Raw genomic sequence first — 23,502 nt, forward strand, 5'->3', positions numbered from 1 at the left:
TTTGCCTGAAATTAAGATGCATTTTTAAGCACAATTCTTTAAGAACTCAGCTCACTTTTATCAATTAAGCAAACCACTTCCAAAGCCCTTGGCCAGAGTCAGCTGATGACTCCCAAGAATGTCATTTTGTGTACACAAGAGAGGGAAATCTGGAAATAGCATTAACAATGTAGATATTGTTTAAGAAATATAAAATAACAACTAAGAGAGATATCTACTTCTTGTAATTAGAGGCACAGAATTATTTGAGTTATTTGATTAAAACATATGAGCCCAGCTTTGCACAAAGTTTGAAAATGATTACATGGGGTCTGTCTCTCTTACCATGCACAACCACAGAGGTAGTCTTATTATTGGCTCCGGCAACGTTACTGGCCACACAAGTATATTCGCCTCCGTCTTGAAGTCGGACTCTTTCAATATGGAGGCTCCCATCGCTGCGCACACTGATGTAAGGATTTTGGACCAGCTTAAAGGGATACAAAAAATCATGTTTAATTTACAAAGGAAGGATTTGTCTGAGCCCAAACCATATCTGCTCTTTTTTTTCCCAATTGGGTTATTAAATATTTTATAAAACAACACAATATTTCAGTACCATTAATTTAAAAATAAGGAACATAAAAATGTTCCTGAGAGTGTATCAATTGCATTTAATCTTCATTTGCCTCCAAAACCTTGTCAGTTGAGGGATGAAAATATTATTGGACAGTGGGTAACATAGGAATATTATTGGAGAATGGATAACATAGTAATTATGCCAGAGAAGGCCATGTTTTCAGTTAAGAATTATTACCTCTGTATCTGTACATTTAGCAAATTGCACACAGGATGTATTAGTACTCAACTAGAATCATCCTATGAGGGCATTTATGTATAAGTGAAATATATTAACTTCTCAAGTTTTCAAGCAAATATGAACAGTTTTACAACTTTTTCCATGAAATGAATTCATTTCCAATAAGTACTAGAAGGAGAAAGTGGGTCTCAATACTCTAGAAATGGGAGGGAAAATGCTCTGAACTTGATTAACATGTATTGCCAAAGTTAGCATGTTCACAGAAAAAAGTTGTGGAATTGTATGAAATTTCTACATCCTATCAGAATCAAAAGTTATACATAAAAAATGATACACTGCAGGTCTACATTCTTAACCTAGTTCATGATAATGTTTGAAGTTAATCATAAGAGATTACTATGTAAAATTAAAGAATTTTATGGGAATTTTACATTTTATAACATTCCAAAGAAGGGTGTAAAATATTTAAATGCTATGAAAATGATATGAACTTCCATTTTTACATATTCTAAAAGGAATTTATTAGTGACACTGAACTTAATGTAAAATCATAAAATCACACCATTGATTATTTCTTCAGTTTCTTAATCCCCAAATAATGAATGATAGAAACATGTTAACTATAAAGAAATGTTTTGGTACACTTATAAAACATTTTTGCATATTTAGTCAATTGATATTTCAGTAGTTGGAATACATTACTCCTTATTCAAGAAAATTACAACTATAATTGCACACATTTAAAATGCTCTTACCATGGCCGAATTCTTAATCCACCGACGCTCTGGAATGGGATTTCCAGCCAGCAGAGTACAAGGCAAAGTAAGCTGCTGTCCTTCAATAACATTGGCCACAGAGGGGCTGATTCCGATAAGAGGAGCAACTATGTCAGACAGAGTACAGGCGTTTTCAACTTCATTGCACTCGAAGAAGAGCAAACTACTTTATAGGCCCAAATGACCTCTAGTTAAGTTATAAAAATTTGAGTTTTCAGGAACAACATTCTTAAATGAAAATAAGCATTGATTTCAATAAGAAAATTGAGATCAATTCCTTCTAAGCAGAGGGAATGGCAAATGGATAGGTAATTTTACAGAAGTAAAGAAAATCAATGTGAATGTCTACTGCCAGAAATGTCATGGCAAGAGACCTGCAGTGTGTCTAGCAGACAGACAGAGAGTGACAAAAGCAGTTGTGAAGGGAAAAGTGGAATCATCAGAATGATTTTTGATAAATATTTGTCCCCAAATTGAGACTAGACTGGAAGGAGGGGGAACAATCAGGAGGCTGTGGACTCTCCAAGATGGAATAGAAAAGAGATCCTGGAAATGTGTCCTTTCTTATAAACCAATGAATAAGTTTAATGTAAATCAAAAGAAAATCCCTAAGTGGTTTTAACTGGAAAATTTAGGCATATGCAGACAAATGAAGAAAGACACATGAAGAAAAATTTATAAAAGGTTATTAATGAGGGCTCGGGTCCTCATGCAGTGGTAGAATGTTTGCCTGGCATGTGTGAGGCACTGGGTTCAATTCTCAGCACTGCATATAAATAAATAAAGGTCCATTGATAACTAAAAAGAAATATTTTTAAAAAGGTTATTAATTAGAAAATGCATTGACATTTAAAAATCGTATTGAAAGCTATTAAACAATGTAGTATTGAGGTACAAAATAATTATACAGATAGATAAAGGAATACAAACTCAGTGTATAATCAAATAGGTATGTATTTTAATCAATAAATGATATTGAGTCAAATGTCTGACCACTGGAAATAAACTACATTCTATTCTTACTTCACAACATACACACATATAATTCTTCATGGACTAGAATGATAAAACAGAAAAGGTAGGGGTGTGTGTGTGTGTGTGTGTGTGTTTTCACAATTAGCCTTAAATCAATATATTTAAATTGACCTTCATTTCTTGAAATGGAAAAGGAGGAGTTTGGAACAGATTATCAATAAGGTTACTTGCCAGTCTCACATTCTATGAAATGGAGTAGAGGATAAAATTCTACTCTAGTAATCAGGTCTTTCTCTAGTTAAAAATAAATAAATAAATAAAAGTGGCATAGGCGAAAGATGATGCAGTGAAGGAAGTTAATTAATTGATCTTACCAAGCCCCGTCACTGTTATCGTTGCCTGCGACTGGATCTTTCCAAACTGGTTTTCAGCCTCACAAATATAGGTTCCTTTATCACTTGCCCATAAGTCTGAAAAGAAGAATTCATTTATTCATTCAATACCATCTTGGAAGCCTTAACTGTGTGACAGGCACAGTGCTGAGACCTATGGCTGAGAAGTATTTTACTGCAGACCATAGTTCCCATTGTGAGGGAGGATAGAGAGGAATCAGCAATCATGCCTCAGTGTGAAAATGCTTAAAGAGGTTCAAACAATGAGCCATGGAAACACAGAGACAGGAGTGACTGCATGTGGGAGATGTAGAGAAAGATTCACATCAACAGTTAACACCTGAGCTACACCCCAAAGAGTGGATGGAACAGAGAAAGGACCGTCGAAACCACACGCAAAAACATGGTTTGAAAAATCAAGGTCTGCTCAAAGAATGGAAAGCTGCACCACCAACTGGACCCTACAGCAACACCAACTGGGGGGCAATTGGAAAGGTTGCAGGGGAGATTGTTTTAGTTGGACCAGTTATTAGCAGAGTCTTCTTGAATTTGGTAGAATAAAACTAGAAAGGCAAAACATGGGGCATTATTCACAAAAAGAACAATTACACCAATCCCACAGGAATTTTAAAGGTCCAATCAGAAATTCATGGATTTTGTCTTATAATTATATGAATCTGACTCTGTTTAAGCAGAAGAAAATACTTCAGTGAAAATTGTTCAACATTGAAGAAATTCACTTTTCCAGCTTGAAATCTGGGAGTCACTCATTCCCTGTAAGGGTCAGCATTTTGGCTGTTGAATTTGTGGTGATGGTATGCAAGCATATACATCACGCGGACATTCTCAGGGTATTTATAAACTGACATACATATTACTTTAATATGGGTTACTTTTCCTTACTTTTCTTTTGTATTATATGTTGAATATTAAAATAATTTTCATTATGTAGGTAGAACAAATACATGATTTTTTTTCAAGATAATAAAATTTGTTACAAAACACTTGGAATTAAAGACAATATTGGGGACAATCAGGGTGGGGACTACTTAGCTTCAGGTTGTTGGGTGGTTCGGAGGCTGAAGCCGAAACCTTTTAAAGTATGGTTTTTATTTTGTGAACAATAGGGAAGACTTTAAATAAGGCCATGATTATAATCTTGTAAATATTCTAACCAAAACAAGTAGAGCTTAATTAATCGATGAGACAGAAACATACTTATTTGTAGAAAATATATTTCCTTTAACCTACTTAAGATAAAGAGAGCTCCTGTTCTTAGTTGGCTGATGGAGCTAACTGAAAAAGGTCTTGAAAAAATTGGCATGTTGTCCAGTCTTCGCCATTTGATCCTTGGCTCAGGATAACCCTGAACATAACAGGGTAATGTCACATTTGAGCCAATTTCCGTAGACACATCCGCAGGTTCTTGTATGAAAACTGGAGGTGCTGGAAGTTATTAAAAACAAACAAAAAAGTCATTATTACAGTATGTAAGAACATTAAATAGAAACTTTATTAAGTTTTCAAGACACTGAATTTCAATCAAATCATTATTTATAAAATATTGTAAATTTACCCTTTAACCAATCCTTTCTGATATAAAAATAGCCTTGATATTTGATATAAAAATTTGCTTTATAACTGAATGGAGATAACCAGAAGTTCAACGATTTCCTTAAAGCAATTGATGATATAGAGAATTGAAATCCAGATCACCTTAAATAAAGAGAATCTTTCATTTTAGAACTTTGTTTTCAATTTTATGTTATGTTGCCTAAACTTGAAGACTTTCTTGTAAATAAACGGGCCATATAATGTAATATTTTTGATACTTTACAAAATTTACTCCTTCTTACTGAATTTTAAATGAACTTGATTTATACCAGAGGTTTTCTTTATGAATCACTATCTGACAAGCTAATGGTATTTACTCCTAAATTACATTCTTATCCCATATCATATTCTTGTTCCTGATATCTCATATGCTCGAGTTAGAGAAATCTGAGAATCAGTAACACAAATCAAGGTCACAGAACAGAGCATTTGATAAAGGCAGAATAGAGAATGCTTAACATCTTAAAGTCAAGAAATAATTCAGAAATTATAAAATTACCAATAAAAGGCTGCAGATATCTGCATAATCCAGAAACTGAGAGGAAGAGACAGAAATGCATCGGAAGCACACCTTGTAAAACACAGAATGCAAAACACACCCCACCACTGGCAAGAACAAAGAGATGAGGCTTTCAATGTGGCCCAGAAACTTGTGAATAATGTCTAGAGGCATGAGGTAAAGAGAAATACAAGGAGCCCGACTGCAAGCAATGGAAGAAACCTGTTCAGGAGGATTCTAAGAAGTCCTCTAGGGATGGCTCCTGAAAAAGTCAAGGCGAAATCCTGGATAGAAATTATGGTAGTGATCCCTCCTTTCCTTCTTATGGGACTTCTGGGTCATGGATGTGCATCTGTCTCCCAAGCAACACTAGTGCTTTTTTAGCCTGGGTCAAAGGACCTCCTCTGACTCCACAACCAAATCCTACCTCCCGGGCAATCAGCACTTCTTACTCTTCTCCAAATAGACTGACCCTTCTGGTACTGGTACCTATATAATTATCACCCACCCCCCAAATGTAATGTCTGCTGCTCATCTCCAACTAGCTCAGAAGGGCTCTCCTCTGTGATGCCATCTCTTACCCTGGACATGATTTCTTCCTCAAGTTTCAGACAACTTGCTCTCTACTCTTCTCATAGCATTTGCCATATTTAGCCTATTAGACTGGATGTTTGTCTTTTCCCTAGAAAGTTGACATTTGCCACCATATTCTATCTTTAACAACAACTAGCATAGTACTGTGGACATTATACCTGGCCACTAGGTATTTGTGAATGAATTACTGAATCAATATAAAAAAAACTTAAGTAGTAATCTGGTCTCTATGTGTGTGTGTGTGTGTATGCGTGCAAGCATGTATATCTGTATCTATATCTATATCTATCTATATATATATATATATATGATGACAACCTTGACCCAGTACATTTGAACTTTCATTTTTTGAAGGAAACACGACAATTTCAGGTTTCTTGTTTGTTTATCAATTGAATCTAAACAAATTTCAATTAAATACCACAACTGAATAAGCTGTTTTCATAAAAAGAAGTGGTATATCTGACTTTAGATTTTTGTTAATCTATGTATTTAGGAGTTTGACTTATATAAGTAATAGGCAAAATTCAAACATGGTTTATGAAGGAGCTCATTGCTTGCTCATCCTAAGTTTCTAATACTTAGTTAATTTATTATAGATCAGGGACTTTTCTCTAAAATATGAAAGCTAAAGTCTAAAGATCTCAAGATGTGTTAGGGTTGGAGATTGAGCAGGTAGATATAGTGAGGGACAGAAAATAAGTTCCAAAATACCAAAAAAAAAAAATATGCAGAAGCCTGGGATCAACCATGTACTTGGGGGAAAGCCCAGTTTACTGACACATTAAAACATTGGCATTGGTGAAAAGGGAGGTAAGCTAGAATGTTCCAAAATTAGGAAAAAAAAAAAACTGGAGTAAAAAAGGATCTGCAAGGATCAAGTTATGCCACAAAACTCAAGTCAAGATAGAGAAATCTTCCATTTTGAAGCAGCTTTGGGAACAGCGTCAGGTACAAGGTAAGCCCAAGCACGAGGTAAGTGAGTTCAGGCACTGATGTCAAAAAAACAAGGCAAAGTAAAAGACCAGGCATTGGGTAAGCAGCAGAGATAGCATCAAAGATGAGCAAGCCTCAAAAATGAAGCAACCGCTGACTCAGCCAAGAAGCCTCTTCATTACTTCCCACTCTTGAGGGTGGCCAACATAGCCCCCAGTGAGTTATGCTGGAGGAATGGCAGACAGATTAATGAACAGCAGGAAGAAGAGCAGAAGTGGGAGCCCTATAGTAGGCGGGACTTATCTAGAGGAGGCCGTGTTGCTCATGGGGTTCAGAACCCACTCGGGTTTCTAATGGCAGTTCCACTATTGCTCAGTCTGTCAGCTTAGAAAAATCATTTTTACCTTCCCCAATTTAAGTTTCCCCAAAAGGGGGAATAATAACATTTCCTATCTCATGTTGTTAAGGAGAGAATCTTTATTAACCATTTAGCACATAATAATCATCCAAGTATAAACTATCATTAATTATAATATTGAATAATTAATTTATTAAATCTTAGTTCTGAAGTTTACTGTATCTGTTGTTTCCATTTATTTTCTTCAGATAGTCTGCTAGGATAATGTGGTAATAATCCCCTGTGGTCCCCAAAATATGTATATGCCTGCTCCTTTAGATCTGCACAGGGGTAATGCCACAGTGGAGCTCATGGTCACTCACAGATACAGCTGTGTTCACACAGTATATTGAAAATATAAAAATCCAAAATGGATTGGTCATCTTGCTCTAAAAGTTATTCCTTAAAATGATTCTAGTTCCCTTAGAGACAATTAAATAGATATTCCCTCTACAGCAACTCTGGAATTATGTCAGTCTGAGATTTTCTTTCCTAAAATGACTAGAGACATTGTTTTGCTTCTAACAAACCACAAAACACGAAACCACAGTCTAAGACTCAAACCCTGTGTGGTGTGGAATGCTAGAAATCAAACCGCTGCCAGGCCAACTTCTCATCTGATGTAGTCAATCCTCCATCCTTCCAAATGACTTCACAAGGCACAGCCCCATCTTACGAAGGCCAAAAAGCAGTGCTAACCTTCCCTGTTGACCTGCTGTGTCCATAACTTAAAGCCATGATACTAAGAAATAAGAAAGGGTTGACTTCTCATAAGAAGCTAGAACTTATGAATAATATTAAACAGTTTTTATTATTTTTTTTATCTAGTATTGTTGATGTGAGGTAACAGGCCTACAAAAACAATCCAAAAGCCCAAATAGCTACATGATATGGATAAAAACATGTTTTTCTTCTTAAGTCACACACTACTTAAATTTATGCCCAACAGTTTTGGAATTCTAATGAATAATTTTATGCACTACTAAACTTCACACTAGCTTTCCTTAAGCCCTTTCTAAAAAGAAGTCAAGTTGAAACAGTGACTTTCATATTAAAAGTCCAATGCTTAATCTGAATTACTATGCCACTATCACCTAGGCATTTCTATACTATGACTCAAAGAATCCAAATGACCACTTCTTTACTGATGAAGTTAATATTCATGCAGATATGCTGCCCAGGCAGCTTCAGCACAATGACTGCTATGAGAGACAACATGGATGAGGATACTTCATCTCATCTTTCTAATTCACCTATGAGGTAGGTACCATTTATCTCCTTATTTTATACATAAGGAAAGACAAGCAGATGACCCATTCTCTTTCCAGAGTTTTTTTTTTTTTTTTTTTAATAATAGGGATCGAACCCCAGGATTAACCACTGACCAACATTCCTGGCCCCTTCAGACTTTTTTTTTTTTTTTTCTTTTGAGACAGGTTCATTCTAAATGACTTAGGGGCTCACTAAGTTGCTGAGGTTGGCTTTGAACTTGCATTCTCCTGCCTTAGCCTTCTGAGTAGCTGGAATTACAAGCATGCTCCATTCTCTTAACCACTATATGAATTGTGAGAGAAGTTTGTAGGGTAGTGTGTTTGCCTTTTGAAACCACAGTGGTTGCTACTGTTAGAGTTTATGTGGTTCTTGGAAAGTATATCCTCAATTTCCTGTATATGTAACAATGCTCCTTAGGAGCAGACAAGGTCTAATCAATCTCTATAAGATATAATGAGAAGGACTTAATGGTGAGTAAGGAAAGAGTTAAGGCAAAAAGAGAAACATGAATGTTTCTCTTTAGTACTAAGTTATTGGGCAATTGCTAGCAACGGTCAAGGTTACAGTAAGCAAATAACTAAGTTTATGCTAGTGGTTCTATCAGGGTAATTACTGGGATAAAATTTGAGAAGTCTATTGTTTTAGAAAGGATCAAGGACACTGAGGATCTTGTATATGAGTAAAGATAAAACACAGTTCAGTTCAGTTTACAGAATGAAGCATAAATATGAAATATCGGTTGGGACATTTCCTAACTCAACACAAGCTGCCCAGCACAGGCAGCCCCATCCCTGACATGGTGGATCACTACACAATGGAGAGAACTTGGGAAGTCTAGAAGGTGAAAAATGACAAGAAGGCAGTAAGTAAGAGGCAAGTGTAAGATTCTCAGACTCTGTAAACTTTGAAGAGAGTAAGGATGCTATCATCTTTTTATTGGGAATAATAACTGAGGCTGTTTGTCCATTCTTCTAGAAAACTATAAAAATAAAATGTTTGGTATATATGAAATATTTGCACAGGAAGGAGGGAGAAGTGGAACTAGACAATGCTCCACCTGAAATGCCGCAATCAGTGTATTTCTTGGAATTCCAATCTTGTTTCTAAGGTATTTCTCTTATTAATCCCAGAGGTTAGTCATATTAAAACATACGTTGCAGTGCCCTAGACAGATCCTACGGTGGCCTTTGTAGTCATTCCCAACTTTGTCAATTTTTCCCCAAGAGCATAATCACCAAGAATGAAGAGTGTTCATTCACCAGACAGCCAAGGGGTCAGGGTATCATAAAAATTCCCTGGAGGACAAACTTTAGTTTTCATGAGGTAAAGTATCAAGCATCGGGGGCCTTAATTTTCATTTAAAAACTTAAGATATTAGAACTAAATGTTTTTTAATGCACTTTTTTATGTTTAAAAAACAGTTTTGGCATGAAAATCATTATATATTGAATAATTGAACATAATTTTAAGAAATGTCATATTTTATAAGTTTTAAGAGATACAAATGCTTCATTATCTGTGAAAATTAAGCTGCCAGGTTCTTTTCTATGTAAAACAAGTTCTGTTTTATTTCAAATTTTACCATACTGTGTAGAATTTTTTTTAAATGTGCAACAGACAAAGGAAGAGGAAGAAACAAACTTCTTGAGTAACTCAAAGATAGTTGTCATGCACCACATTATAATGATTGACAATTATTTGTAGTCAGTACTTTTTTTAATACATGGGGGCTAATTGCCAATGAATTAAAAAATAATAATAAGGTAAAGGACCATCTGCTACCTTTCTGTCATCAACATTTCCAAATTATGGTCCAGGGCCAAAGCCTAATTTCTGACCTCCAGATGTTAATACTTAGGAATCTGATGGCAAAATGGATGACTTCTGATAGGAAAATGATATACTAGAATCTGGAGTCTCTGAAGTCAGGTAACTTGAGTTCAAATATCCTGGCTCAGCTTCTCCCTAGCTCTGTCAGCCTGATCAAGATGCTTACTCTCCCAAGTTTCAGTGTCCTTAATCTATATAATAGACAAAGACATAATTATGGAGTCTTCTTCTTAGGGTTTTTGTGAGAGTTTAATAGAATAAAGCATAAAATGTTCTCGCTACAATGAATAGAACATAGAAAGCACCAAGTGAATGCCAACTACCATTGCTCCATCAATAATCTGAAATGCTTGCTCCGATTTAGCCATTCTGACAAATGTTTCTACCAAATTTTTGTTTAAAACTTATTGAATATAACTTCAAAACAAATTTGTCTATCAGATCTACATGCTTACAGCCAACATCCAGGGTTATTTTTCCAGTTGCTCTTCCAGCATCATTGATGGCTACACATGTATAATCACCGGCATCCAGATCTTGTGTTTCTTGAATCTTCAAAAGTCCCAAGAGAGGGTCAATAGTGAGGAATGTTGAGGGCCTCAACTCAAGATCTCCTAAGTCAAAACAAAGGGGAGAACATTAAACACTGGAGTACTTACCTAGTTTACTCAGCTATTGGTTTGACTTCAAAACTTCTGAATAAAGTTGATTGTAGAATTTCTAAATGCAAAATGCAAGTTGGTTTGCACAACATAGACACTTCCTAGAGTCTAAAATCAGGCCCTGAAATGAACGGTGTACAAATATTTTTTTACTACTTATTTCTGTATATGTATCTAAATAAGAATGAACTGTTGGACATGCTGGGGAACTGCCAAGTGCTGGCACCTGTGATAGTAAGAAGGGAACAAGATGATGAAGGTTGAAAGAGGTTTCCACCATCTTTGTGGCAGGATGCAATTCAGCTACCCAGGAAACAGCTGAGAGACTACAGGTATCTTAGTTCAGCTAAGGCACAGGTTTTGTTTTGCTGAGTGCTATCAGTTAGATTTTGTCTTTGAGAAGCATGAGCTGCTGAGAAAATTCTAAGGACGGCTGGGGAGGAAGGAACCACAGCTGGAAGGAGAGGATAGGGAAAAGCTTCTGGGAGAAAAGAAAGAATGGACGAAAAAGATCAGTCAGTATTCATTTTGATATTTTCAAAATATCTCTTTGGATTTTTGGTAACTTTTCTTGATGTGAAATAGTTGAAAAAAATAGCATAAAAAGAATAAAAATTTAATTTTTCTTTGAAAAAAATAAGAAAAAGGTCAGTGGGGTTTTGTTATCTTAATCTCCCCAAGATACCTCGACTAAAATCTGTAGTATACATTAAAAATCTTGATGTGGGAGATATAGGGGTTGGAGAGTAAAGGCAGGGATCTAATGTGTGGGAGGCAGAACTACATAATGAGTTAGAGCTCAGTATCAAAAGAAGATGGACCAAAAAACCAGTTATTTCTGGGTTATGCCATGTGTCATATGCCATTTGCCCCTGTAGTCCCTCAAAATCCCCAGGAACCTCTCCTCTTTGAAGTCAAACAATGATTCAACTACATTATAATTTAGGCTAAACTTGTTATGCTTCCCTTCTTCCAGGAGGTCTCCTCTCCAAAGAATGAAATTAATCAGAACAACTAGCATCATAAAAGAGTACATGGTACTAGATGTTTATTGCCAGCCCAATGTCTACATATTCTTTGTTTTGTAAAGAATGACATAAAACATGTGAGGACCCTAAAAATATCCAGAAGGTTTGAGGGCCCTTGCTCTTAGGGTTTCATGGCATTCCCAGATGTCATGCCTGAAAGGGTACCGTTCAAAATGTCACAAACCAGCCATGGGCCCTGGGTTCAAAAACCATAGAAATAACTCTTCTGTGCAAAAAAGAACAAAGAAGTTCATAAGAATAACTGTTTGCAAAGAGTGCCCAGGAGCTAGTAATTCTCTAGCACACTGCAAAACAGCACCAATCAACAGACTCAGGACAAGAAACAGCCAATTCTCTCCTTGTTTATAAAATTGTCGGAGGAGGGGAGGTCAAAGGAGCTCTAAATTAAAAAAAAAAAAATGCATTAGCAACCAACCGTCAGTGCCAAAAACGAAGTATTTTCCAGCATTCCAGCATTTAAAACCCCCAATCATCCTTTTAAGCTTGCTACTACATACCACTAAAGAATGATAGAGGAAACTAAAGCTGTGTCTGTGTGCCTCTGGGAAATTTTCATAAATAAAAGCAGATGATGTTGACATAAACTTTCCTCCCACCAAAGAAGGATGCAATGTGACCCTGCTATTCATTAAGTATTAAAATGTTTGGACTAAACACATTTAGGCTTTTGGAATTTACTTTTCCCCTATATTTCTGAGGACATAACTTTCATTAGGGGATGAAAATAAAGACCTATTGTTAGTGGCCCTTTTTCAAAATAAAAATGTTTAAAGAATACTAGTCATGAATCATGCTAAGTGAAATAAGTCAATCCCCAAAAACCAAAGGCCGAATATTCTGATATGTGGATGCAATGCTGACCCACAATTGGTGGGGGTGTGGAGGCAGGGGGTTCACCGGATGGACAGGGTGGAATGGAGGGGGGATGGGAATGGGAAAGATAGTAGAATGAATCAGACATAACTTTCATACGTGTTCATACATGAATACATAACCAGTGTAGCTCCACATTATGTACAACCACAAGAATGGGAAGTTATACTCCATGTATGTCAAAATACACTCTACTGTTATGTATAACTAAAAAGAACAAATAAATTTTTTTTTAAAGTAAATAAATTTTAAAAATACTAGTCATGAAACAAAAAATATAAATTGGAAAACACTAGTCAAGTTTGAATTTGATATTCTCCTTTCTTGATCTCCACTGAAAAAATAGTTACTGAAAAAATAATTATAGAATTATTAAGATGCCATAAATATAGAATCTTTCAAATGGAAATTAAATAGGAATTATTAAGTTTAAATATTAAATAAGACTGAAGAATGTTAGATACATCAAAAATTATATAAATGTTCCTGATAATTTGTTGTAAAATTTAACAGTCCTTACTACTGAGAAAGATTCTCTTTCAGCTAGATTTAAATTCACCCCTGGCCTCCGTGGGTATAACGACTAACGGAGAGGTCATTATCCCCAGCACAAGAGCCATTCAAATAGTAGATGATTAAGTAGTTATCAAATATGTGTATCTCAAAACCCCTAAGTCACTCTTAAAAATTATTGGGAATGCCAATCAACTGTTGCTAATATGGATTATACTTATTTGCATTTTAATATTTTAGAAATTGAACTGAGACATTTAAAAACATATGTATTAACTTATTTTATAATAAATCCATGATATTTTAATATTGCAAATGTATTTATGAAAAAAATAATATTTTCCAAAACAAGAGAAAATTAGTAAGCACAATGGCACTGTTTCACTTTTTTGCAAAAGTTTCCATAAAGTCTAATGTCTAGTGTAATAGAAGACAGCTGAGTGCTCATATTTGCTTCTGCATTCCCTTCATTGGATATCATACCACGCGGCCTCCAGAACCTCCACCATGCACTCTAAAGGCAATGAGTTAAAAAAGACAAATAACATCCTAACATTACCATAAAAATAGTTTTGATCTTGAGGATCCCTTGAAAACATTGTGAGGAAGCCCTACAGATTTCAAACTACATTTTAAGGACTACCAATTTGGATAAATAAATCTAAATTTAAAGATATTTTACCACAAATGTCGTTTTAGTTGATTTTAATTGTATCCCTGAATCTCATTTGTGCAGTGAATTGCCTGCCTGTGTCAGAGGATAGACTGGCTTGATCCCAAAGCTCAGGGAAGCTCTGTTGATGGTTAATAAGCATTGGGAACTTGTCTTCCAATACGATCTATCAGTATCTAATACCCATATGCTAACTCTGTTGGCTCATAACTTGGGCAGAGAAATGGAATGTTATTTACTGGACCTACTGGACTAATATATCTAAGGCTGAGAGAAAAAAACTAATCAGTGAATTCCAGAACCTTCCATGTGGTGGCTGCCTGGCTCCCTACCTCCTCCTCTAGTTTCCAAGCTATTTGTGGGAACATAACAGACATGAAAACAAGTTTTTCAGGACAGTAGCCCTACTTGGGGAGAATAAAAGACTTTCTGTGTGATTCTATTATATACAGGCAGAGAAATCGGCACATCCTATTAATGTGTCACATTCTTATTTTCATCATAAAACTACTGAATCACATTTAAAATTCTGTCTCCTTAACAAATTTTCTAGTTTTATTTAATTATAATGGGAACTTGAAATTGATATTTATTTCACTTGATAATTCAAAGATTTAAGTATTTTTTTTTTATTCAAAACATTACAAAGATTTCAGAATCACATCGGTTAAGATTTAAGTATTTTAAATAAATAAAATTAGTTTATGTTAATTTAAATAAGCCTGATTAAGGAGCCAATTCAGAAATGTCTTATCAGGAACAATATAAAGACTACTAATCTTTTAACATAGAAAATAATGAAAATGGCATTATTTCCTGATTTCCCTACTCACTTTGTTTTATATTATTTTAAAAATATTTGTTTTCCACATAAAGCCTTTCTTCTTCACCTCATGTTCCCCAAGAGTTTGAACCCGAGGTGAATTCATAATTTTGTGATTATGACATCAACCTGTTGCTATGGGAATGTCTATGATTTAACAAACAGAATCACAACAATAGTGCTTTGTACTATTTAGCATTTTTCATTTGAAGATTAAAAAATATTTTGCAAACAGCATCTCAATAATCCTAGCAACCTTCCTGTTAGGGTGTTTGCAGGAATTTTTTTTCTTCCTTTTCTCATGAATTGGAGAGCTGAGACAGAAGCAGAAGCAAGGGTTTTTACACAGTTATCTACTGTCAGCATCTGAACCTGGACCAGGATCCAAGTGTCTTCTCACTAAGGCCAAGCGTCACATTATTGCTCTGCCATTAAACAACCACAGAGGTATAAGCTTTAAGTTACAAATGCAAACAGATAGTTTCTGTACTTGACATAAGCATCTATGATGCACGATGATGCTGAACAATGCATTCTTTTGTCTTTGAATTCTCTATAAACCTCAATGTGTGTCTTTAGGTGAGCACTTTATACAAACCATCCTTGATAATCCAGAAAACTCATTAGTAGTAGGAGCTAGCATCTCTAAGAAAAGTGAACTAAAATCAGTGAAGCTATTTTAAATGTTAACTGAATATTCTTGGACGATTTTCTACAGGAAACAATCCTAAACTAACAAAGAGAATGTTCAGCTGGATTAGCAAAGGCAGACTTTTCCTGCTTTGATTTTCATAGTCCTGTAATCCATACCAGATGTCAAATCCTGAAATTCAGAGTTCAAAATTGTGAACTATTGTCTCTAGTGAGATCATAAACACATTTTATGGGGCTGCTATGTCACACACCAAAACAAATTTTTAACAAATCATTTTTTTAAAAAAAGGAAAACAAAACTAAGTGAACCAGACATGAACATGCTTAAGAAATGTACCTTTGAACCACTTAACTTGAGGTGGAGGCACACCGGAGGTTTTGCATTCCATAACTGTTGTGTCCCCAAGGGCAACCAAGAGCTCGCTCTGAACTACAATCAACTTTGGGGCTTCTGGATAAAAGAAAAGAAAAAACAAGCATTCAAATAGTTAACATTTAGCCCAATACCACATGGACCTTGCTTATGTTTGCTACATGAAATCAATAAATGAACAGTATTTAAGTGCATGTGGTAATTTCAATGTTAACAAGCAGAAAGAAATTCTTCTAAGGCATGAACATACAGATGTGCATTTTGAAAAGATTATTTATTAAGGTAAAAAAGGATACTAGATAAAATAATACTTAAAAACATAAAATAATTATTATAAAATTCAGTCCAAAAATTCAGGAAATTATTTGAAAGGTCTTTATGGAAAAATAAAGTATATAGGGGGCTGGGGAGGTGGCTCAAGCGGTGGCGCGCTTGCCTGGCATGCGTGCGGCCCAGGTTCGATCCTCAGCACCACATACAAACGAAGATGTTGTGTCCGCAAAAAAACCTCAAAAATAAATATTAAAAAAATTCTCTCTCTCTCTCTCTGCCTCTATCCCTCTTAAAAAAAAAAAGTATATAAAAAAAGAAAAGGCTTGGAAAGCCAAATACATCTTACATCAATAATACTAAAGGGACAGAGGGATAATTGCAATAGAAATTAGAAATAAGGTCAAAAGAGGAACAATGGTAAGAATGACATGGCTCAAGTAAGACCTGAAGATAATACAGTTGCAGATGAATTTATTAATAACTTTTTCTATGCAATTGTAAGGATAGTTATGTCTAATTACAGATATAGGACTCGCATCCAAGACTAAAGTTTGCATCTGTAAATACAGTCTCTCAGTTTAGACTCCACTTTTTCCTGTGATGCTTATATATAGATGTTGTGTAATATACTTTACATTTCTGTCTTTAGGTTTGTTTGTTTCACTCTGTTGACAAAAGTGCTAGATCACGCACACATTTTCTCTTAACCAGACAGGTTAGGATTTCCAAACTTCAACTGACAGAGTTTTAAATACAAGTAAGAATTCACTACTCAAAGAACATGTCACTCCTCTGCTAGAAAACTTTCAGGGATTCCCACTGTCTCCATAATTCCATAGTTTGGCTTTCAAAAATCATACACTGGTGCTCAGCTTTCATTGTAACCTTAGCATCCATCACCCTTCCTCACAGATCTACACTGGCAATCCAAACAGAACCTACTATCTATCTTCCTGCTTTTGCTGTTTTCTCTTTCTGAAATGCCCTTTGCCACAGTTCTTCAAATCCCACTGATTCTTCCAGACTGGGCTTAAATCCTGTCTCCTTTGAGAAATCTTTGCAAATTCCCCAGTCGGAATTACTCTCCCTCCTGCCAACCTCACACAGTGGCACTTGTCTAATTTGTTATATTTCTTTCTGTATCCACTCCTATCATGCACGCTCTTGAAAGGCAAGGTACTGTGGCATTCCTTTATTTTACACTCCAGGCATCAGCACAGCATTTTTGCATACTCTAGATGCTTAATCTGTTAAAAACAAAATGTGTTGAATATTTTGATTTCTAGGCGAATGAATTAAAATCTGTTTCTGCAATATAGAATTCATGTCAGTCATTTATTCTACATTTCTATGTGTTTATTCCTTTTCCACCCAGATATTTTGTGACCATTTCTAAACCTGAGCCCACCGTCCTTTACAAACTTAACATGTACCTTCCTCATTTCTATATATAAACGAGATCACCTCTTTTCAGGCCTTCAGGTTCAAGACTTCGGACACTTTTGACACTTATAACATCCCTTTGCTCTGCCAGTTTTACTATGTTACTATGAATGAAGTGGAGGGAGAGAGGGAACTGGTGGATATGTGGTTGTTCGTTATTCAAGTTTATAGCCTGATACTGAGCACATGATGCTTGTATCTTTTATTTAATTATATTGACATAATAGAAATATTCTAACAAATAATTGTCACAAGTATATCTTTAATAAATCTGTCAGTTTGGAGGGAAGAAATTATAGAATAAAAGTGAAAATAATATAATACACTTTATTTTGGGGGATGTACGCCAGGGAATGAACCCAGGGGTGCTTAACCACTGAGCCACATCCCCAACACTTTTTATTTTTGAGACAGGGTCTCACTAAGTTTCTTAGTGACTCACTAAATTGCTGAGGCTGGCTTTGAACTTATGATTCTCCTGCCTCAGCCTCCCAAATCGTTGAGATTATAAGCATGCACCATCACACCTGGCTCACAGTTTTGAATATAAGTAGAATATTAAAAAATGGAAGTTGAGATAAGCTAAAAAGGATATGGAATTTATTATTTGAAAGTGACATAGTGCCAAGAAGAAGTAAATCCTGGAAGAACAGAATTCTGTAGACAATCTGGAACTCTCATCTGGAAGCTCCTTTAATTTCTGTTGATTAATAAAGTTATTCATCTCTTGAACTTTTAACTTGAACTAATTATCATATTTTCTTTAATCAGTATGTGACATGAATAATAAATTATAATGCTAGATATAACTTATTCCTAATATTAATTTTCAGGAATGTACTTTTACATTGTTTGAAAAGATATTCATCTTATTTTAATTGCCTTTTAAACTGATTATACTTGCCAATGTATCTGAGAGTGGAAGTTTGTTTATCTGTTCCCGCTGAATTACTCGCCAGGCAACCATAAATCCCTGCATCTTTAGGAACTGCATTTTTAATAAATAAGGTACCTTCTGAGGTCATCCTATATCTGTGAATAAAAAGCAAAGAGAAAATAAAATTAAAAATACCATAATAGTAGACTCAAGATACTACAGCACCTCCCTGTTAAATATTTTAAAATATTTTAGAGTTATATTTTGGTGCTATTTACAAAAATGATTAACATCATCATTTCACCAGCAGAGGAATCATACTATCACTACTACTAGTACTACTACTACTAATAATAATAATAATAAATATTTTAGAGTTATGTTTTGGTGCTATTTGTAGAAATGATTATCATTGTCATTTTACAAGCAGTGATGTTGTATTACTACTATTACTACTACTACTGCTACTACTACTACTACTAGCACATAATACACTGGCCGTGTGCCAAGGATTGCTCCAGGAGCTTTACAATTATTAACATCATTTTCAATTATTCTCACAACCCAGTGGGTTAGGCAATTCTAGTGCCTCCATTTTACAAATGAGCAAAGAGGTTACATAACTTGGCCAAAGTCAAGATGTGTCATTCAACAAAGGTACTGGAATTTGTACCCAGGCAATTTTGCTTGTTGTGATGAATTACCATGTTCAATGGTTCCTGAAAAGGAAAACCTGAGAGATGCAATACATCCTGTCACTCAGGCAGTGAGCATGATGAGTCCAGGAACAGAATCCGGCTCAGCTTGCTGGATCATACCTACTCCACCTCATGCCAAACCCAGATTAATGAAAGCCCACAGCTGGAAACTGTTGCTTATGTTCCACACACTTATTACCTTACGAGCATGAAAGGATCCAATGTCTTTAAGAAGTGCCTAGGAGAATAAAATAGCTCTCAATGCAGTATGGCAAAAGTGGCAGTAGTTACCAAGAAAGCCGTGCACACACTGTAATAGAGCTTCTTTTGTGTTCTGTGCACCACTCCCCACTAAAACCCAGAATAACTCCTTAAATAGATCTGTTAAAACTATATGATACATTCCCCCACAGAAATTTTATTATCCCCTTTCAGTGGCTCGTGTTAAACCAAGTGCTATGTGTACAATTTAAAGTATTGGAAAGCACTTGTTCTAGCTATTGAATTAAAGGCTTAATAATCTCAAACTCTATAAAATTATTGTTTGTATTATATTTTGACGTTTCTAAGTCTGTTCAGAAAATGTAAAAGCTGTGGATTTTCATTAAACCTCCTTTAATATTAGGGATTTGGTTAGATTCTCTCAGTTCAGAAATTTCATCAGCTTTTCTCATTCAGTAAAAACAAGGAACATGATACAAACCCAGTACCTGTGTGAACCCACAATAAACATATCGTTAACGGTCCAGGCAATCTTTGGTTTTGGATAACCTGTTGCAGAACACATGATGGAGACCTCAGACCCTCCTGTGAAAGACTGGTTCTTGGGCATCACAGTAACTCTGGGAGGCTCTGCAAGTAAAAAGAAACTTATGTAGTGAAATTCTCATCTATCTTGATGTTAGGAGCTTTCACCATCGGCAGATTCTGAAGGCTTCTCAACCACCTGTCTACTCCGTTACTGGTTTTATATTTACATGGCTTGGCTGTAAGAACTAATCTTCAAGGAAAGTAGTACTAAATTCTCTGAATGTGCATACTTTTCACTTGATAAAATAAATGACAATAAACTCGTTCCACAATAAACAGATTCCATGGGTATTAACATAATGAATTTATTCAATACTATCTGCACAATTATTAGGCACCACACATGGATACATTGATGAACCAGAGAGACATACTGTGTGCTTTCTACTGAATTGGACTGTTAACTATAAATGAAATTGAGAAATTCAGTTAGCTGCTTAGATCTGGATATATTTATGATACCTCTTTAGTAGAAGACAGTCTGCAAATTGTGGCTCACTTTCACTAAGAACCCTCAGTCTAAGGACTCCCTATACACTTGAAAGAGATGGAAGTGGCATTCCTATGGTGCAGTAGCTACTCAACTCAAGAACCTAATTAGTGCCTAATTGCTAGCAGCTCACAATCACCCCTTCTCTTTTTTCCCTGTTTACATAGCATTTTTCAAATTATGATCTAGTCTTTGAAGTGAATGTTTGACGAATTTTTTCCGGCCTGTGGATTTGGTTGATAGCCTCATTATTCTACAGATTCTTCTGGGTGAACATAGGGCTAGAAAAATGCATGAGGTCAAGGGCAGACTGGCTATGGCCAGCAAGTTCACATTGTGATTCCATCTGGAGTCCATCAGTTCTGAGATGTTCAAGGACTGACTGCATGCAGTAGGGGTGGTACAGACGGTCTGCATGGGATAAGAGAAAATGGACAATTCTTTTATCTTTCAAATTTACTGAATACCCACATCCTAAAATAAAATGTTTCTCATGTCGAGTTCATGTTGACATGAGATTGCTGCAGAGATTCAGGCAGCTTTCAGGATTTTTTTTTTTTTTTTAATCTCAACTTGGTGCCTTCCAATGGAGTCTGCCAGAAGTGGCCTGGCATCTCTCCCAGCAAGAATCCCACTGGTAGGCTCTGTAGTTCAGATATCAAAGTGAAAATAAATGTCAGTTACCCAAACCAGGATGCAGAGAGCTAAGAGGTTATTGAAGAAATAAAGCCTGGATATAGGGCGCTGCTCAGGGTCATGAAATAAATCTGTGAGCAACACACAGATGGGATGACTTCATCCTACAGAAGGTGAGAACTTTACCCTTGCTCTGGAAGGGCTTCCTGCTGAAGATAAGAAAACCAGAAAGTACAAGAACAAACACAGAAAGGCAAAATTGGATTCCCACCAAATAAGAGTTGAATAAAGATGGTCAAAATGAATCATCCTTAACTTAGTAATGTTCATACAGAAGTAATAGACCTTACTATTTTAACTGTTTAATTTTTTTACCTATGGATTAAAAAGTTATTTCTCATTTAAATAAAGTAAACTTAATTGGTTAAGAACGTGAAACTGATGAATCATAGTTTAATTTCATCAATGAAGTGATATCATTTGCCCTCAAACAAACAAAATCACATTTTCTGATTGTTAAATGATAAACTTTTTTTTTTAATGGGGAAAAAGTATTAAAACCATAGCTAGAAGTCCAAAGTCCAAGTTGAAGCTTTGGGAAAAATAATCAAAATTTTTTACTTAAGGTTTTCTATCTCATTTCACAACCACCACCATCATCACCATCATCATCACCACCACCACTGTCCACCATTGACACCATGATCCTCACAACAGCTGGCTTTTTATGAGCCAGCTGGAACATAGGAACATGGCCTTCTGGGGTAAGGAGGCATTTTTTAATTTTTATTTTTAAATTCTAACAAAAACAAAATGCATAAGTTTTTATGACTCCTCACTAAAGTCTTAAAATAGTTATACATAAATATGTAAGACATTAGCAATAAAAAGAAACACTTTTAAGACTTGTTTTCCTGTACTACTAGTGGTAGGGTTGACAAAATAAATTATAACTGGTCATGAAAACAGGCATCACTCTCTCTGCCTACTAAGACTAGGGAAGGAGAAAAACCTCATCTCTTGGAAACTGCTAACATGATCTTCACACTTGCAGACACATCTCCTGTCAGCCCAGAGTGACCTGCTGCTTTTAAGCTTCTGGTAGGAAATTCTCCAAGAAGAGACCTAATGACTTTCTCTTTAAGGTGATTTAACTGTTGCTGACAGATTCGCCAGATAATGCTAATACTTTTAACCTAAGCAGTAACTTACAATATTTTTCATCACTGAAGTATTTAGAGTACCTAGGCAAATTTTTGTATTTTCATTTTTCCACTCAAGAAATATTTATGAAATTCCTACTATTTTCAGTCCTCAGAGATCTCACAGAATATATTAAGTCAAAAGGTACATTGTGTAAAATTAAGGACGGGATCTCTTCCTCATAGTTATTACTTACTTAAAGAAAGGGGACTCAATTTCTTAAGTGCCTATCATGTGCCAGGGAGCTAACCCGAGAACCATCATTTATCTTCCACAATAATCCTATGAAGTAAAGTGTTACCACCATCTCATGGATTAAGGAAAAAAAAAAAACTAAGAATGGAAAAATGATTTTCCAATGTCATGCAAAGGTAGAGCTACCAGTCAAACTCAGGCCTTGCTGGCTCGCTTGTGTCTGTCAATAACGACGACGACGACGACGACGATGATGATAATACCTGTTCACAATGTGTTAGCTATATTGATATACATAAAACACCTAGAACGACTCCTGACATTTATTAGGCACTGTGTAATTCTTGCTTTTATTGTCAATATTACATTATTTGGTAAAGAATGACAAATAAACAATACAGTATTCCAAAACCATCTATGCCTATATATTACCTCAACATTTACAAAGGAAAATTGATCACCACTATCCTTATATTTGCATATTCTATTTAGATTACACACGTATTTATAAATAATACTTACTATATCTTACTTAATTCTCCAGAAATTTTAGGTATTTCCAGATACTCAGGATTTATTAGAAAATTCAATAAAATAGATAAAAATAGTCTTTTCATGTTTTACTGTCAGGGAAAAAAACATGCTGATGCCTCTATCATTTGGCACGTGTTTTAAAAAGTTATGATGATATAAATAGCATGTGGTTGTGATAATACAAATTTCATACTTAGTGAAGTAATTCTGGTCATTAGAGACTTATTTCATCAATCATCTTGAGAAATATTTCCTTTTTTTACTGCAGTATTCTCTCTGGTGACAGACTAATTAATCACAGACATCCACCCTTTCCTGATACCATAGAAAACAAATTAATAATCTAATGTTCACGCAGAAATAACATTCAGGAGAAAAGAAGGCTCTGTCTAGTCTGGCCCTTTGATTTCCATGTGGCAGCATGTGATTAGGAAGGGGACATCAGCTGCATGCTGAACATGTTCAGACTGAACCAGGATCCTGTGTAAAACAGGACCTTCCTTCTGTTCAGCCTTCAGAGGCTGCACCTCATAAGGGAACTGCTTTCCTTTGTCACAAAGGGGAAACGGTCTGTTTTAAACAAAACTTGAAACTCATACCACACGTTGGGGCTGGGGTTGTGGCTCATCGGTAGAGCGC

The 23,502-nt window shown here is 35.5% G+C and overlaps 1 protein-coding gene across 1 annotated transcript in view; it reads right to left on the reverse strand.

Annotated features, from left to right (window-relative positions):
• Nucleotides 1-23,502, reverse strand: part of Hmcn1 (hemicentin 1) — a 397,169-nt gene that overhangs the window by 183,874 nt on the left and 189,793 nt on the right. Inside the window, exons 12-19 of the mRNA XM_076872754.2 lie at nt 19,706-19,847; nt 18,325-18,452; nt 15,669-15,782; nt 10,540-10,698; nt 4,194-4,388; nt 2,925-3,020; nt 1,555-1,682; nt 325-469 (exon numbers count right to left, since the gene is read on the reverse strand). Coding sequence (XP_076728869.1) covers nt 325-469; nt 1,555-1,682; nt 2,925-3,020; nt 4,194-4,388; nt 10,540-10,698; nt 15,669-15,782; nt 18,325-18,452; nt 19,706-19,847 — 1,107 coding nt within the window. The remainder of the gene's footprint in view (nt 1-324; nt 470-1,554; nt 1,683-2,924; nt 3,021-4,193; nt 4,389-10,539; nt 10,699-15,668; nt 15,783-18,324; nt 18,453-19,705; nt 19,848-23,502) is intronic.

The sequence above is a fragment of the Callospermophilus lateralis genome, chromosome 13 (assembly GCF_048772815.1).
Source record: "Callospermophilus lateralis isolate mCalLat2 chromosome 13, mCalLat2.hap1, whole genome shotgun sequence".
Taxonomy (NCBI): Eukaryota; Metazoa; Chordata; class Mammalia; order Rodentia; family Sciuridae; genus Callospermophilus; species Callospermophilus lateralis.